This window comes from Phyllostomus hastatus, unplaced genomic scaffold (genome assembly GCF_019186645.2).
Source record: "Phyllostomus hastatus isolate PE091 unplaced genomic scaffold, TTU_PhHast_1.1 phas_scaffold_182, whole genome shotgun sequence".
NCBI classification, from domain to species: Eukaryota; Metazoa; Chordata; class Mammalia; order Chiroptera; family Phyllostomidae; genus Phyllostomus; species Phyllostomus hastatus.
Window position 1 is genome coordinate 21,370,874 of NW_025334013.1, and position 18,496 is coordinate 21,389,369.

The following is an 18,496-nucleotide window of genomic DNA, read 5'->3' on the forward strand; positions in this document are numbered from 1 at the left end:
GGACAGGGATAGAGAGGGCTGGGGTTCGGAGGAACTCCAGACCCAGAAAGGCATGGCTCAATGTAATTACCTTCACATATTGGGGGTGGGCCTTCAAACTGCAGGTAAGTTCCGAGTTTGCAGGTCAGGATTTCGCTCCCCACCAAGGTAAAGCCAGGGAGGCACCTGTAGCGCACGATGTCACCTGTCAAAGAGAGAGTAACACGTGGGTGTCCTGGAGAGGTCTGGTCCTATCAGCACCCCTTAGTACCTTGAACCCACTTCCAGGCAAGGTGATCACTGGAGGGTCGTGTTCTGTTCAGGCTTAAGTAACTAGCTCCGCTCCAATCAAATGATCCCAACAACCACTCCTCCCCTCTTGCAGCTCAGCCTTGCTGAGCCTGAGAATGTTTTAACATTCCAGGAACTTTTTACAGTATTTTACAGGGATTTTTTTTTCTCAAAAACATACTGACTTAAATCACAGAAAAATAAAAAAACAAACAAACAAACTAGCTTTCCTAGCTCCTCTTCTCAGGTGTGGCTAAAAGGAAGAGTGGGTATATGTGGTGCAAACTCAGTTGATGGAATAACAGCCCTCTTGCACCGGGCCTACTGTTTCTCTCCACAGACAGGAGGGAAAGATGACCTGCTGGCTGGCCCCCACCTCCACCTGGCCCCTCGTTGACGGTTTGGGAGGTGTGGTACCTATGTTGAATTCTTCATTCTCTGTGACGACTTCCGCATTGGGGAGGATGGTGGGAGGAGGGCACTTGGTGAGTGGATAAGCTGAAAAGACAACAGCAGACAAGTCAGTGTGAGGACATCACCCTTGGGGCACTCAGTCATTCAGGGCTTCCCTTTCTCGCTCCTCCTTCACTTACACGGCAGATATTAATGCGCATCTCTATACAGGGCCAGTTTAACCAAGCACAGTTTTCCTTATCTGCTGTTAAGACTAACAACAAAGGAGACAGTCCCTAGCAGGGAAGGGAAGGGGAGAGAAGCATGTGCTGAGCAACAGCTATGTGCCAGGCGCTATCACCTTTGATTCTCACCATAGCTGATCCCCCCTGCAAGGTGTTCAGTTACTCCTCCAAGGTCACACAGGAAGTCAGTGGCACAGGCAGGATTTGAACCCAGGTCTGGCTGCTCCCAAGTCTTCTATTCTTTCCACTATACACAGTGTGGGTGTGCCTTAGGTGAGTGCCTGCTGACCTCAGCTTGTTTACCATCTGGCCTTTGCCCAAACACCTCTGGCTGCAGTGGATTTTCTAAACTGGAACCCACCCCTCTGGACAGAGACTAGACTGTGTGTGGATGGTGTCACTAAGGCAAAGTTTGGCGTGGGCTCACAACTTGTTTCTCATTCACTACTTGCCATGTGGTTAAGTGCTATATAAATATTAGCTATTGCCACCGCTGCTGCTGCTGCTACTTCCAAAGTCACCTCAACCCATGGTTTCCTTAAAATAGCACTTTTAAAAAAAGAATTACAAATGTAATACATTGTCATTAAAGAAGATACGAGATTTTCTATGAAAATAGGAGGAAAATTAAACTCATCCACTGCCCTCTCAGAGATAACCACGGCTAACCCTTTACTGTAAGTTCTTGGGGTATTTGTTCTCTGCATATGTAAGTATTTTTCACTTACAAAATTTGCATCATGATATGTATTGGGTGTTGATCTTTGTGTACTTACTACATTACAAGAATGTCCCCATGTAATTACACTTCTTCAAAAGTATGATTAAAATGATTTCACGGTATTTAATTATATAACCTACTGGAATTTATTTGAGAGATACTCTATTGTTAACCATTTAGGTTTTCAAAGTTTTGCCATTTAAAATAAAGCAGTGATGAACATCCTTCCATAGATGCACCTTTTGTGGATTTTCCTTTTTGTTTTTTAACCTAGGAATGATTAAATTGCATGACCTTTTTGAAGTACAGGCATCTCCTGTTGAATGTCAGTAATCCATGCCTGGAAATCAGATGTTCTGTGCAAAGATGCTAATTAGGAGTCTATTTCCCATTACTGTAATAGGAAATAATTATAATGCATAACCCAAAATCTAAAAAGTACTTAAAACTAAACATATATATATGCAACAAACCATTATTCTAGAAGCTAAATTCTTAAAACATCACTTCATGATCACTCAACGATGAACACAGTGGTAACAGAACAGCGCTTCTGCGCATTGCAGCATGTACCTTTTGCAAATCCCCCACAAACATTCAGTGCATCATGCGGAGGTTCTCACCTGAGACTTTGTAAAACCTCGGGCAGAAACAAGGGTAAATACAAAAGACTCGGTGGGAGCAGATTCAGGACAGCGCCAGGTGGTGGGGCACAGCTCACAGTGAACATCACGTCGTGCCGACTCCAGAGCCAGCGGCATGGGAATACGCATTCCAAATGCTCACACAGGACTGTGACATTTTACCAAAAGTAGGTAGAATGTAACTTAAGACTTTTCTTGAACTATAGTTTTTTTTTTAAAACTCATATTATGTTCTTGGGATTTAATTTTAATTTTTTTATAGACGTGTCAGTTGAAAAATGTAGTATTGAGTGATACAGAAGCTTTACGAAGTGTGGATACTGAGACCAAGAGGCGCTCTTGGGGTAACCAAGCAGGTTTAACCTGGATTTAACGCAAACCAGGGAGCACAGTGGCTGCACTGGACGCACGCTACCATTTTCTCTGCAGGAAAATTGCTCCAACAGACACTGTCCACAGAGCATCAGTTTTTCCAACGCTGGGCGCACTCATTCTTCTTCCCCCTACTCATTTCATGGTCCGCCCTTGAGGGCCCACCCTGGGTCAGACGCGGTGTTAGCTGTTGGGAATGCAAGAGTGAACAGACTCAGGGCTTGCCCTCGAGGAATTTGGGGCCCTTTGGGAAAATAGTCATCAATCTTAATATTTGTTAACTTGATAAACAAAAAAAAGAGAACAGCATTTCTTTTCTTTTCAACTCTCTCTTCGTGTCCTTTGCCCCTATTTTTTTTAAGTTTGAATAACTCTATGCATTTTTAAGATTGACCTTTTCTGTGGAATGTATTTTCCCAATTTATTGTTTGCTTATATTTATTTATGGTGCTCTTTTGATTTGTAGAAATATTGTTTATTTAGCCAGTTCTCATTGTTTTTTTTACAGAGTTTTAAAAAAATTGATGCCTTTCATTCTCAGCCTCATGCTTACCTTTCAAACAAGATTAAAGACAAAGACAGAATCTTAAAAGCAGCAAGAGAAAAGCAGTTAGTTACCTACATGGGAGTCCCCATAAGACTGTTGGCTAATTTCTCAATAGAAAGTTTGCAGGCTAGGAGGGAGTGGCAAGAAATATTCAAAGCTATGAAAAGCAAGGATCTGCAACTAAGATTACTCCAACCAGCAAAGTTATCATTTACAATCCAAGGACATGTGAAGAGCTTCCCAGACAAGAACATTTAAAGGACTTTAACACCACCAAACCAGAATTACCTGAAATGTGAAAGGGTTTTCTTTGAGAAAAGGAAATAAAAGATAAAAATAAAAAATAAAATGGCAATAAATACATATCTATCAACAATTGAATCTAAAAAAAACAAAATAAACAAACAAGCAGAATAGAAACAGACTCATAGATAGAGAACATTTCAATGGTTGCCAGAAGGGAGGGGGGTTGGGAGGGTGGGTGAAGGAGGTGAGGGCATGAAGAAGTACAAACTGGTAGTTACAGAATAGTAATGGGGATGTAAAGGACAGCATAGGGAATGTAGTCAATGATATTGTGATAACTATGTATGGTGTCAGAGGGGCATGAATGATATTGGGATGGTCACTTAGTAAGTTATGTAATGTCTAATCATTGGGGTGAGCACTTGTAACTAATATAAAATTGTATGTCAACTTTAATTTAAAAATAACAAATGATTAAAAATAAACAAACAAAAAATTGTCCTAGAAGCAGAGTTCCATAGAAAAGAATAAAAATTAAAAAACTTAAGTTGAAAAATAAAGGGTCATAACAGTGAAAAGAAACATACCATCTAAAACTTTCTAAGACACACAGAATGGCCATCATAACCAAATCAACAAACAATAAGTGCTGGTGAGATTGTGGAGAAAAGGGGACCCTAGTGCACTGTTGCTGGGAATGCAGACTGGTGCAGCCACTGTGGAAAATAGTATGGAATTTCCTAAAAAAACTAAAAGTGGAACTACCTTTTGACTTGGCAGTTCCACTATTAGGATTATACCCTAAGAATCCTGAAACACCAATCCAAAAGAACCTATGCACCCCTATGTTCAGAGCAGCACAATTTACAATAGCCGAATGCTGGAAGCAGACTAAGTGCCCATCAGTAAATGAGTAGATAAAAAAACTGTGGAACATTTACATATGGAGTAGTACACAGCAGAAAGAAAGAAGGAGCTCCTACCTTTCTTGACAGCATGGATGGAACTGGAGAGCATTATGCTAAGTGAAATAAGCCAGGTGGTGAGGGACAAGTACCATATGATCTCACCTATAAGTGGAATCTAATCAGCAAAACAAACAAGCAAGCAAAATATAACCAGAGACATTGAAAGAACAAACTGACAGTAACCAGAGGGGAGGGGGATAACAGGGGAAAGAAGGGGAAGGGTCATCAAGGAACATGTATAAAGGACCCATGGGCAAAGCCAAAGGAGGTAGGATTGAGGGTGGGGGGTGGGGATGTGTGGGACGGGGGAAAGTGGTGGTGGGAAAATGGAGGCAATTGTATTCAAACATTAATAAAAAATGATAAAAAATAAAACTTTCTAAGACACTTAACTTTTCTAGAGAAAAAAAATCACTAAAAAGAAATCTAAACACAGCCTGGGTATTTTATATTTTGTTGTGACTAGTTTGATAGGGGTGATCTCCTATTACATTTTAAAAATTACCTTTTTTAAAAAGTATACATTTTAAAAATTACCTTTTTTAAAAAGTATACATTTTGCTCAATGGAGAGCTGATGAAATACTGAAAAGAAATAAAACAAAAGTCCCCTGAATCCCACCACCCAGGCACAACCTTTGTTAGCATTTTGGCGAATGACTGTGGATCTCTTACAGACAACCCCTCCCCCCAGACACACAGTGTGTTGGCCACGTTACTGCTACAGAACTCAAGGGCAAGGGGGTGGTCAAGGCTCCTCCGTTTCATTTTGGCCCTACCCCTACTCCTGCTCAGGGGGAGGCGCTGATGCAGCCCAGTCAAGACCGGTCCAGGTTCACATCCTAACTGACGGGGAGGCTCACTGCTGCGCACCAAGCGCAGTCAGCTCAACAGGAGCCCTCACAGGTCACCGCACTTCGTATTCTTCTTCCTGACTCTTTCTAGGTCCGCTCTTTCTCATGCGGATGGCTGAGTGGAACTGGCCTTTCATCTGCAGCTTTTAAAGCCAAATTAGCTTAGGGAGAGAATGTGGTTCACTGGTTGACTTCATCAGATGACTCAAGGCTCTGTATTTGGCTTGGCAGTTCAAGTTCAGGTAGTAGTAAAATGGCTTCCTTTGCCATTGTTCCTGCATCTCTCTCTCTGTCTGTCTCTCTGTCTCTCTCAAAGGGGTGGCTGCAGGTGGGGTTAGGAGTCCATAATCATCACATCCTTCGGTTATGCCATTATCTGAGCCCCTCAACATCATTTGATTTTTTTCATGGAATATAAACATTTCTCTTAAGCAATAAATTATATTCTACATGAATGACTTTAAATGACTATATTTTCCCTCTTTTTTTGGTGTCTCATCATTTGCTCACCCAGTCTCCTGTTATCTTACATTTGGATTGATTCTAATTTACCTGTTATAAATAACATTTCAAGGATTATCTTTACACACAATTCCCAGAAGTAGGATTGGTGGGTCCTAGACCGTTGTTAATTAGGAACCTCGGCTGAAAGTAACACACATCAATTTGGGGTAGAACAAGCAAAAAAAGGCTCACAGGGCTGAGAAGCTGGGGAGGAAGTGTAGCCAGATGTCATTTAAGGGAAGAGGACGAGGGACTGAAGGACCAGCAGGAACCAGGACACTTTCCCACGTGTCTCAGTCCTTCCCTCAATTTAGGTTTGTCTGACTCCTCACGATTAGATCCGGGGTGTGCATCTTCGACAGGACGGCCACCGGCGCGGTGCCGGGCTCTTCTCACTGCGGATGATTTCAGGTTGTCCTCTTACTGACGATCCTCACGTGAGTGACCTGACGGAGGTGGCATCCTCCAGGCCTCCCCCCTGCAGAGCTAGTCTTTTTATCCCTTTGTAGTTATTGTGTGAGGAGGTGGTTTGAGGCAAAATAGCCTGTTCTTCATAAATTTTTAATTAAGTAACTAATTAGGTAACGCTTGTACGGATATGGATATACATGGTGTCCTGGTTGATTCGGCAGGTTACTTGCTTGTTACCGACATTAATTACTTTGATGCTCTAATTATCCCCTTCACAGTCAGTGGGAGCCCCTTCTGGCTGGCTCCAATCCTTCTGGCATGTCTCCCTCGTTTTTGAGCACTTCCTTGCTTTCTGCCATAGAATGTTCCAGGCTCATCTTGTACTTTCTCTGCTTTAGTCCTGAAATCAGCCATTTCTCCAAGGAGCGCTGGTTCATTTTTGTGGAAAATGGTTTTCAGAAACTGCAGCACACTCACCTTGGGCTGTAGCTCCCTGGGAATGGCGGTTAGAGCCCTGCTGTGGCCGTGGTGGCCTGGGCCCTCCACATGGTTGTTTCCCTAGGTCTCTTTCTGCTTCTCCACCCCCACCTCTCCCGAGGGCCTAGGGGTAAATGTAGTCGAGTCTCTCTACATGCACATGTGACATGGTGACACCGTACAGTCCTAGCACAGCACACCGTGCAGAACTCAAAGGCCTGGGGACAGAACTGTTTCCACTGTGTGGTTTGGGGCACGTGTTCCAGCCTTCCCTGGCCTTCATGTCTTCATTTGTAAAAAGAGGGTAACAATATCTTATCTGCCTCACTACCCCACAGAATTCTTACAAACCACAAACCCCAAGCCCCTCATTATACAGGTGAAGAATCCAAGCTGTCGAGTTGGAGAGAGACCTGCATGAGATCGCACTCCTGGCTTGAGGTATAAAGTCAAGCTTTCCTGATTTCCAGTTCAGATATACGTGACGCTCTGAAAATTATAAACACAGAGGATTATTCTACAGAGGGGCCCAAGGCCACCAAGAACTTTCTGTAGGTTTCTCTGTGCTGTGTCCACTACGACAAAAATGAGGAAATATTCAGATCCATAACTTTGAAATCTTGGAAGAAAACTGGCTGTCAGTAAGAACAAACCCATCCTGAATCATTCACTCTCCTCCTGCTTGAACTCTCCGTGACTTCATTTATGCACAGAATGTCCTGTGAAGTCAACAGAGGCCCTGGGCTGCTTTGGAGTAGGACAACCCCCTAGAAGGTGCTGAGGGACCAGCTGTGGCACAGGTAGGTCGTTAACCAGCCAATGAGTTGATGTGAACAAGTGGGATGAGAAGCCTCACTCTGCCGCTCTAATCTTGAACTTGGCACCAACTGTCAATGTCATGTGCCTCTCTGCGCTAGTAGAGTGGAGGAGGAGGGAAACTTACATTTACAGAGCCCTGCACTAGGAGAGTCCACATAGGCTAGCACATTTAATTTTCATAACTTTGAAGACACTGAGGCTAAGAAGATATGTAAGTCATTCAGAGTCACACAAGCAGGAATGGTGAAGCCAGGCTCAAGGCCAGCCTTGCCTTGAGAGCCTGGCCCTTGCCAGCAGGCCAGGCTTCCATACTGACCAGAGAAGGCTATGGCGAAGATCCCACCCATGGCTGCATCTCGGTGGAACTTGAGCAGAACCTGGTTGGTTGAGCTGTGCAATGTTTTCTTGGCCAAGCTCCTGGTGAAAACTCCAAGCTTTGAAGCTGTCTGCTGGGGCCCATCCCTGCAGTAGGAAAGAAGGTCCTGGCATGTCACAAGTCCCTATGGCTGCCTACGCTACCTGGTGCCATTAGTGGCCTTAAGAGAGGCCAGGGGTGGGTGCCTGTGACTTTTCTTGCATCCAACATTGTGTTTCCCCAATGTTCTAAATACCTCTCTTCAAGCTCCCCCAATGTGGTCTCCCAAGAAAGCTGACAGAGTTGGTGAAGTGCACACTGATTCCTCATTCACCTGATTCTTTACCAGCCCAGCCTCCGTGATGGGCTCCTGGGACAACACTCCCACCTGAGAAGCAGGAGCCACAGAGCAGGTTCTCTGAGTGCCAGGCAGCACTGGAATGGGGTGGCAGAGAGGTGCAGGAAGCTCATGCTGCTGTCTATGCCAGCCCCCATTCCTTGTCTCCCAGGCAGAGACAGAACCATGTCACCTTCCTGGGCAAAAAATTTTTTCCCTGGAAACTTATCTAGTCCCTTCCATTTGTTCTTAGCCATTGCCTGGAAATTAAGCTGGGAATTAATCCAGGGCAGTCTGGTTGCAGCTCCCTCTCCCTGGGAATTTGGGGAAGAGAATCCCACTGTCCCCTATTGATTCCCAGAATGACAGTAGCCTTCAAACACAAAGGAATTTTATAATCATATCTTTGTCCAAAGATCAAGAGGTTTGGAAAAACCTGTCTAGGAAACTGCACCTACCAACTAATAATTCACATTCCTATTTTAAAATTAACTTGAGAGAATCTAACTATACAACTCAAAGCAGAGCCATTTAATTTGGTAACCACTAGGCAATGCATGGCTATTTACATTTAAATTAATTAAAATTAAATGAAGTTGAAAAATCAGCTCCTCTGACACTCCAGTCACACTAAAGTCCTCAGTGGCCACTGATAGCTAGTGGCTGCCACGCCAGATGGCACAGTCGTAGGGCATGTGCCTCACCGTAGAAAGTTCTGCTGGATAGTGCTGGCTCAGCATGAGGCTTCTCAAAACTCCACCCCGAAGCTCTTTCATTAGTCCAGGTAAATTATTACAGGTAAATGGAGAATTTTTGTTGAGACTCTGGAAATACTGAGAAACTCTGACTATCTACGCCCACTCCCATTCACCCACTCATTGGTACTTTCAGGGCCCCCAGCAGGACTCCAGATTGGGAACCACTACCCTCCCATTACTCTCCCTTCAAAGAGCCATTAAGGGCTAAGGGAAGTAGACCCCTCATTTGCTGTGCTGAATTAACAGATGGGTAATCCAGTTTAGTGCCCATCCAATGCTCTTTCCTTACTGGCTGCCACCATGGCAAATGGCCCTACCAGACGGTGATGTAGTCTCCAGAAGGCTCTGTCTGCAGCATGCTGAGGTTGAGGTGGATGCCATGGCCAATGGGTACGGTGATCAGCCAGACACAATCCTGGGAGCTGGAGTATGGACTGGGGAAGCCAGGGGAATACACAGTGCCATTGGGAGAGGTGATGTTCCCACCACAGGGGACTGCAGAGAGGGAACATGAACACAGGTGAGTGCAGGAGGTCACCTCCCAGCTGAGAATTCAAATGATTTCCTAATGAAGTCTCAGCTCCCAGCACAAGTCATTCTGTTCAAGTAGATTGGGTGGGACAGAGAGAGGTGATGGGGCTGCAGATGGTCTGGCCTGACTTCCCCCACCAGTCCCAGCACAACCCTGCCCACCTGGCCCCGATCTTCAGTGCAGGTGCCTTGGTGGGCCTGCTTCAGCCTCCCGCCTCCCTCTTTCTCTTTCTCCTTCTCATGGATGACACCTGTCCAGGAGAAAGGGACCCACCAAATAAAGCTCTCCCCTCTCCTTCCCTAGAAATGGAAGGTAGATGTTAGGGCTGCAGTACTTTTGCTGAGAAGAACTAAAAAATTTATGAAAGTGGAATTTTCCCTTTTTATTTGTTATAAGACTCTTAGAATGGTAGTTATGGTCTTGACTTAAGAGTTGAGGATTCTTGTGGTGAGGCTAAGGTTGGGTTCCAATGATGGCTAGACCATTTATTGACTAGATGAACTTAGACAAGAAGTTTAGTTTTTTTCTCCACCTGTAACATGGGACTAAAAATAGAACCCCTCATAGGACTGTATGGTGATTATGTGAACTGATAAATGTAAAATGTTCAACCCAGGCCCTAGATAACAGAGAAGGCATTTGCTGCATGTATATGAATCTCTCTCCCTATCCTCCCATCTCCCAAATGTGACACCCAGTTTTAGACTCACTCTGACCTAGGCTTTGGTATGAAGAGTCCCTGAGGTCTCTGCTGAGATCAGATTTGGGGACCAAGGAGGAGAATGAAAAAGTGATTCTGGGCAAAGAAAACCTGGCTCAGCATCATGAGTCCAGCATAGCTGGCTGGCATGGGATGTCAAGCAGACATGTGGATAGACCCTATCCTAATGCTTCCAAGCAGGGGATAAGGCCCTGAGAACGCAAATGCATCCTGAAAGTGGGGTGTGGACACACCATTCCTCCTACATGCACTGAATACACACTTGGTCCAGGCACGGCCTGGGGAAACAAAAGGGAGCAAGGGTGTGGCAGAGCACGTGGTCCTGTCCCATGGCACTCACAGTCCACTGGGCTATAGTCACGAACACCGGCATCTACAGCATCGGGGAGCACGCCATTGGATGGAATGCCACAGCGACATTTAGGGGAGCCCCTCATCTGGTCTTGTGAGTGCAGGTAAGGGTTCTTGGTAGAATTCACATTTAGACTCAGACCTGAGGGATGGCAAAGAGCTAAGCAGGCAAAGCAAGAGAGGAGAGCAATGTTCTCTGAGGAAGGAACACCATGTACTCAGAGGTCAGAGAACACGGGAAAATTGAAAAATTTTCAGCTTAGTTGGAGCGTGAAGTCTGTGAGAGTGGAGAACACTAGAAGGTAAGCAGAGAGCAGGCCCCAGGGGACATGGTGTATTGCATTAAGGGGTATGGAATTTCCCCCTGAGGAGATGGGGGTGCTTTGATGGCTTCTGAGTAGGGGCATGTCAGGAATGTATTGATGGTTTTGAAAACTTGCTCTAGCTACACTGTGAAAAATGGATTGAGGAGTGCAAAACTGGAGGCTGAGAGACCAGTGAAGAGCCTCGTTAAGTGGTGGCCTGGACTAAGGTAGAGGCAGTGGACAGAGGAGTGGATGCACAGGAAAGAGGTAGGAGGTAGAATTAGGAAGACCTGGTGAATATGGTACACAGGTGAGAGGGAAGGTGCCCATATCAACAGCTGAGTAAGCAGGTGACCTTCACTAGATGAGAATTTCAGGTTGATGGCAGAAAGGTGATGAGTTCGATTGTGAATATGTTGGGATTTAGATGCCTCAGGATACGTGAAGAAAAAGATGACTAAAGAGTTGGCACAGACAGAAAAGTAACTGCAAAAGTAAGAGAACGTGGCATCAAAGAAGTCAAGGGAAGAACTTTTTCGGGAGGAAGGAGGGCTTCTGGTTCAAGATGTCTGACTGAGCACTGTTCTTTTCTCTCTCTTGTGATGCCATAAAAAAGATGAACGAGGTGTAAAAAGGAATAAAAGGAAGAGAATCCACAATGAAGCGTGTCACGCAGCACATGATCAACCAACAACTCCAGACTGATGAACTGGTTTTGCATAGGGATAGTTTTGAAAATCTGAAAACCAACCGGGGATTAACTGTTTTTGAAATTACAACCTTACATTCTAACATCAACACAGCTCAGTTCTGCAAACAATGTCTGTTTTTCTTCAGAGAGTTAATACTTTAAGCTCACTGTCTGTGAGCCAGTGACTGTGCTGTGCACTTCATCCTGAAACCCTCCCAGCTGAGATGAGAAGCCCCATTGTACTAGGGAAGAAAATGAAGTTCAGAGAGGTGGGGTGGTTCAGGGATGAAGCCCAGGGAGATCTGACGCTGGAGTTGGGGCACTTTCCTCTGGACCATGCTGTCCTCCTACCAAGCTTTCCCCTTTCAAGACAAATCCCAGCTTTTCCTGCAGAAGAGTGCTGAGCCCCAGGAGTGAAAAATGAAGGAAAAACGTGGTGAGGTCAGTGGAGGTGAGCTGATGGCGGTAGAATCAGCACAAACTCTAGGTCTGCTCCCATTCTGGTTCTGGTTAATGAAGACTTGGACACATGTCACCTCTAGGTCCCTTATATTATCAATTCAGACCTCTCAGGCACAGATATGAAAAAGAGCATAAGTAGGGGGACAGGCAATGAGGGGGACAAGAAATTTCTTCTTTCTAGGCTTTATTCTCTTCTCCCTTTGAGAAGATACCATGATTAACTCTACCTCTCTACCCCATAACACACCACCTGCTCCTACACCCTCATGCAGTGTCCTCCCTTCTGACAGGGGACATCTACTCATCAGGTTGGATATTCCCAGTGGCTGAGTATGTTTTTCCTTGGATGTGGTCCACATCTCCTCCAGGTCCCCCCTAGTGCTGGTTCAGAGCTCTGTCCCCAGGATCCCTCCCTGGGTAGGCTGGGTCCCACCCATAGGAAAACAGGATGGTTAAGGTTTGCCGGAACCTCCCAGTGTGGGTGATCCTTTGGAGCAGTAAAGTAGACTAAGGGCTGCTCTGGATCAGTCTCCTTAAGAAAAATCCCAAGGGATGAGGGAGGGTCATACCTTCACACCTGGGCAGAGGGTGGTCCCAGTTCCGGTTGGCGCCATGTTGACATGTGAGGACAGGTTGGCCCATCAACTGATATCCTGGGAGGCACTCAAAGGTCACTGATTGCCCGACGTTGTAGCCAGCTCCCCTCACCATGCCATTGGCAAAGGGTTCTGGGTCTGGGCACTCTTGAAGTTCATAGGCTGGAAAAGATCAGGAGAGAAGGTTACTTTATTCTCTCTGAGCATGTTCTCCCCAGTCAGAACATAGCAGTGGCAGAGTTATTGTAGTGCTGAAGCACCAAAATTGGGATTCAGGAAAAACTGTCATTTTTTTACTCATTGGCTTTGGGAAAATTATTTAACTTCTCTGTGCCTTAGTTTTCTTCTTTAGAAAAATGGTTATTGTGAGGATTGAGTAAGATTATATGAGGTCTGTCCAGAAAAAGTCCAACCATTATTGATATACAAGAATGGTTGTGCAATGTTGATGTAACTTGGCAGCCACGGAGAGTGGACTAGAATGCGCATGTGTGAACAATGATGACTTTACTGTACTAGTCAGTGGGGGCTGTAGATGCTGTTGAGTGAGCATGTGTACTGTGTGGCCATCATATTAAAAACGACTGAGCGAGTAGAGCAACAAATCTGCATCAAATTTTGCACTACGCTCAAACATTCCTTTGCAGAAACTATTTTGATGACTCAGAAGGCCACAGCTATGGGCAACTGGTGATTGGCAGCTTTATCATGACAATGCACCTGCTCATGCATCATGTCTCATGCAGAGTTTTTTTTGCAAAACATCAAGTCACCCAGGTGACTCAGCCCTGCTACAGCCTAGATTTGGCACCCTGAGACTTCTGGCTTTTCCCAAAACTAAAGCCACCTTTGAATGGGAAAAGATTTCAGACCATTGATGAGATTCAGGAAAATACAATGGGGCAGCTGATGGTGATTGGGAGAACTGTGCCGTGGGAGGTCCCAAGGTGACTACTTTGAAGGGCACTAAAGCATCATTGTCCTATGTACAATGTTCCTTGTGTCTTGCATCTTCTTCAATTAATGTCTCTATTTTCATGTAACATGGCTGGATACCTTCTAGATAGACCTTGGTGAGTATATGTGTAGCTCTTTGCACAGTACTAGCACATGGTATTATTGTTTCCATGGGAAAAGGGGGCTCAAGGAAGGGAACCTACACTGAGCCATTATTTGTGAGCACGCCCTTGGGGCCAGGGGTTGACTTCAGTTCTTTCTTGCTGCCCATCTCATTTAACCAGGATCAAGATCACAAACACAGGAAGTAGTCAGGTGAGGACTTGGGTGGGATCTCTCCAACTCTAAGAAACTTATCAGGAAGGAAGTAACTTGGTGGGAGACACTTTTCAGAGGGAATAGCTGGGTTAACAGGAATGTGTGACTAGCATACAAGGAAGTACCTCCAAAGAGCAAGAAAGCTGCTTGTATGAGCATGGGCGGGCCTGACTCAGGACCAGACACCTTGCTGGAAGCAGTTGAAGCCTGCCCAATAGGGAGGGGCTGCAGAGGCATTTGCTGGGCATGTGCTACAGGGCACAGACTTCAATTAATCACATTCACAGGACAAGGAATAGCCTTTGTGGCAGTGATTGGACCCACCCTACATAGGAAATCAGCAGTGGGAGTAGATGAAACATTGCTATAGTGGAAATTCTCAGTGGAAGCAGAGGAAACCTAATGAATGCTCCATGGAAGTGGATGCATCTGTCACACGTAATCACAATATAAATGATACTGATCATGGAGCTGATGTTTCCTAAGCAATTTCCCTCTGTGAGGGTGGCCATGTGATGCATCTCCATTCAATGTGTACCAAGAAGTCTTAGTGGGAAGAACTGGGCCGGTTTCACTAAAAAAGTCATCAAGGTAACTGATGTCCAAACATCGAGCAACTATAGTGGGAGTGGGTGGGATGGTCGGGCAAAGGGGCTGTGGCCCTGTCAGCAGCAGGGGGTCTGGGCGATTTGGCCGATGAAAGTCTACGGTAGAAGCAGGGCGCCTGGGGCCCAGGGACGTGACTGACGGATGGGATGGAGAGGGGGCGCACGCTAGGACCAGGAGCAGCCTTAAGGAGGGTGGCTGGGCTCTCTTACAGGAACCGGGTCACGTGGAAGAAGCTGGGCTTTTCAAAAAGCGAGACACGCAAGTGAGAGCACCTGGACTGCTCTCATGCTGAGAAAAATCTCAGAGCTCGTTCCCACCAGGACAAGCTTCGAAGAGAGAGACTGGCCTATGGGGCAGAAACGAACGCTGAGAAGCAGAGTCATTAGCTTTTCCAGAGGGCCCCTCTGGGCGAGTAGCTGGGTTTGTCCCAGAGGGAGATGCTACGGCAGGAACAGATACAACTTCAAACAAAGTGCCATGATTAAAAATATTAATTACCACGATGCCTAACGTTTTGGGATAATTACATATCTTGCTATTGTGCTAAGTTCTTTGTAAGCGCAGCCTCCCAAGAAGCTTTAATGGAATTAAGTTAAGCCTATCAGACTGGGAGACTTGGGTAGGAAGAGATTATGCTGTTACCAAGAATTTTGAGGGCGGGGGGTGATATCTGCCTGAAGAAGGGAAAGGAAAACTCCAGCCTGGGAAATTCAGAGCATCTAGAAGAAGGAATTTTGAGAAAAAGTAGGGAGCTGGATTTCCCCCAAAGAAGGCCAAGGGACCACGGAGCGCTGGGCCTGCTTCGTGGAAGCGGCCTCCCTGGTGACAGGTGGTTCTTTCAAGAGGCAGGTCTTTTCACAAAGAGAACACCTGGCGTGAGCAGTTGGGGCTGGTTTACAAAGCACAGGTCTCCCGGGCTAAGGAAAGTGCCTGCGGAGAGTGTGGGCCTACTGGGCAGGAAGAATTACTCAGGTCTGTGACAAGCTGTGAGGCCTCAGCAGGAATACCTGGGCCTCTGGCCCCGAGACGACCCAGTCCGAGAGGTTGGGGCCGTCACAAATGAGGAGCCTCCATGGAAGCCGAGGTCAAGTCTAAGAGGGAGCAGCTGCCTTGACACCGAGGGTGGCTCCACAAGTGTCATCAGGACTGTGGCACACGGGCGGGTGGTGACGGGGCGGCTGAGCCTGAGAACACCTAGGCAAGTCATGAAGGTGAGGCGAGAGTGGGGGAAGGGGGCCACAGAGTGGACACCCCCGGGGCTGTTGCCGGGCCTCTCACACGGTTGGGTCGATCCCCGGTGGAGGTGCTGGGCCTCTGAAAGCATATATAGACCCTGCCTTTTTCTGTGCTTCCCTCCCCCACTGTCCCCTCCCCAGGAGAAATCCACAGAGAACTGGGCCTCTGAACATGTGGAGCCTGAGTGGGCACAAGGAGCACGCCACAGAGAGGAACGCCAACCCAGAGTGGGGGCCTGAGGTGCCGGCCACCTCAGTGCAGGGCCCTTGTGCCGGGGAGCCTCGGTGGGGCTGTGTCTCACAGGTGAGGGCTTGGTGAGCCTGGGAGGGGCTCAGCCCGAGACCAGGGCTCTGTGGGCGCAGGTGGTCTCTCTGATGGGAGGGAGTCACTGCAGTCTGAGTTTCTCAGAGTGGCAGCCTGACCAGGGCCACATGGACTCAGTGGGCAGGGCTATGGCCATCACAGGGGTGAAGGCACGGTGGGTGTGGGTGGCCCCAGAGCAACTGTTCCTGTCGCTGCGGTGGCCTCATCAGCACTTGCGTTTATCCCAGAGGAGACGCCTCCAGGAGAGCACTGGACTCTCAGAGGGTGTAGTGGTTGAACCCTGACCTCCCAAATCCCTATGTTGAAGTCCTAACCCCCATACCTCAGCATGTGACCTTACTTAGAGACGGGACTTTACTTATCTTCACCTAAATTACAATGAGGTCATTAGGGTGGGTCCTAATCCAAAACAACTGGTGTCCTTATGAGAAGGGCACTTTGGAGACAGACAGACAGACAGACAGACAGACAAACAGGGAGAAAACCGAGCAGCGATGAAGCCAGAGACGGGGGTGATACTTCTACAAGCCAAGGAGTGTCAGAGCCCGCCTGCAAACCAGCAGAGGCCAGGAGAGAGGCACGGGACAGGTGCCCCTCACTGCGCTCGAAGGAACCCTGATCTCTCGCTTTCCTGCTCCCACCAACTGAGAGAGAATAAACTTCTGCTGTCTAAGCCCCTCACTCTGTGGCACTTGGGTAGAGCAGCCCTCGCAAACCAATACACAGGGCAGCTCGAGAGAGGCGCGTGTCCGCCCCGGGGAGGAATGCGACCACACGTTTGGGCCTCAGTCTCTCCCGCGACAGGCCACGGCCGGCTGCCTGAGGCATCAGGACCATTAGACGGCGCCCCACCGCCCCACCGCCCGCCCACCGAGGCTGGGTGGCCTCACAGGCACAGGTGCGGCGAAGGCTGGACTGTGTGACAGGCCCACACAGCGTCACAGGGTGTGGCAGCTTCCTCCCCACCGATGAATATGAGGTGTCACCTTTGGGTAAGAGCACAGCTTCTCCCCACACCCCCCTCACTGGTGCGAGGGGCCCGGCTCCTCCTCCTCAGGCTTCCCCGGAGGTGACAGCCCAACGGTGCTCACTGAAGCTCCCTCTGGGGCAGACGCAGTGCCCTGAGGAGGCGGGCCTGGTGACCGGCCCAGTGCCCACCTGGCCCTGGTGGGACACCCCACCGGGCCTTCTCTTCCTTAAACGACAAGCCCAAATCCAGGCCCTTAGTCATCCCCACAGGGATGAGAAAGCCAAGTGTGAGAACCCTATGTACACAGAATAGTCTATATTTACATAGGAAATACGTAGAAAACACAGTCCAAAACCTCATGAAACATTACACACTTCTTCACAGGTGCATATAACCTGTATGTCAACAGGTGGGAAAAGATCTGCAATGGTCATACCAAAACAAGAGTAGTTCCTGCTGGGGATTCAACTGTGCTTGCAGGTGCAGACAACAAGGTCTTGGCTTTACCTGTGATGGTTTAATTTCATTTCTTTCTCTCTTTTTAAACAAGATGAATGTGTCTATAAATTGTGTAATTAAAAATTACTTTAAAAAAGCAAATTGCAAACACGGTATTTATAGTATGATCCAATTTTGGTTACGTATAGTAATATAATTAATGTATGAAAAGAAAAAATGGGGCATCAAACTGTCGGAAGTTGATTTTCTGCACAAGGTGGGGCTGGGAATGGGGGTATGGAAGAGCTTGACTTTCTACGGTGCCCTCACAAAAACACTTCTCATGTTTCAATTTTTTTAAATAAGTGTGTATTAATTTGGGGAAAGAGCATCCAAAAATGTGAAAAAATCAGTGGAAGAGCCTGGGGAAAGCCGGTTAGAGCCGGTGGCTCAGGGAAGCATCCAAGAGAGGAGCGGGCCAGTCCGGGGCCGCCGTGCATGGCTGTGCATGTCGGGCAAGATCTGCCCGGCCACGGGTCATGGTGCCTCACACAGGGGAAGCGGGCCAGGCGGGCTGGGTGGGGTCTGTCAAAGGACCTCACCTCGGTGCGAAGGGGTGGTGGGGCCTCACGTGGGCAACCCTCAGGGGCCGTGCGTGGGCCTGTCTCATTGCGAAGGCTCTGTGTCCCCTCCTGGGATTGTTACCAGAACCCTCTGTCATGTCTAGCTCTGCCGACCATAATGGGGCCTGACACATGGGAGGACCTGAGGGAGTAAGCAAGCCTATCAAGGCCAAGGTAAGTGGCTGGCTGTGCACTCATCGAGAGGAATCAATGGGTCCCTGGCTCAGGGAAAGCGGTTGGCTATTGGGCCTGGACAGAGGTTGGCTCTCTAAGGGTGTGGTTGGCCCTGCCACCTTGGATAAGGCTTGTCAGCTGGGTCCGAGAGGCATGCCACCAAGAAGAAGCCTCCATGGGCAGGCCTGTCCGGCATTCCCTCAGCCATTGCTGTGTTCTCTCTTCTCCTACATGGGAGGCTGGGCAGACGGGTGGTTCTGGGCGAGAGA

The 18,496-nt window shown here is 47.4% G+C and overlaps 1 protein-coding gene across 2 annotated transcripts in view; it reads right to left on the reverse strand.

The window, feature by feature from the left end:
* The window catches only part of CSMD2 (CUB and Sushi multiple domains 2), a 550,409-nt gene that overhangs the window by 60,283 nt on the left and 471,630 nt on the right, over window positions 1–18,496 (reverse strand). For both annotated transcript variants that reach the window (XM_045858971.1, XM_045858969.1), the window contains exons 42-46: window positions 12,552–12,740; window positions 9,238–9,415; window positions 7,787–7,932; window positions 688–768; window positions 71–184 (exon numbers count right to left, since the gene is read on the reverse strand). In XM_045858971.1, coding sequence (XP_045714927.1) covers window positions 71–184; window positions 688–768; window positions 7,787–7,932; window positions 9,238–9,415; window positions 12,552–12,740 — 708 coding nt within the window. The remainder of the gene's footprint in view (window positions 1–70; window positions 185–687; window positions 769–7,786; window positions 7,933–9,237; window positions 9,416–12,551; window positions 12,741–18,496) is intronic.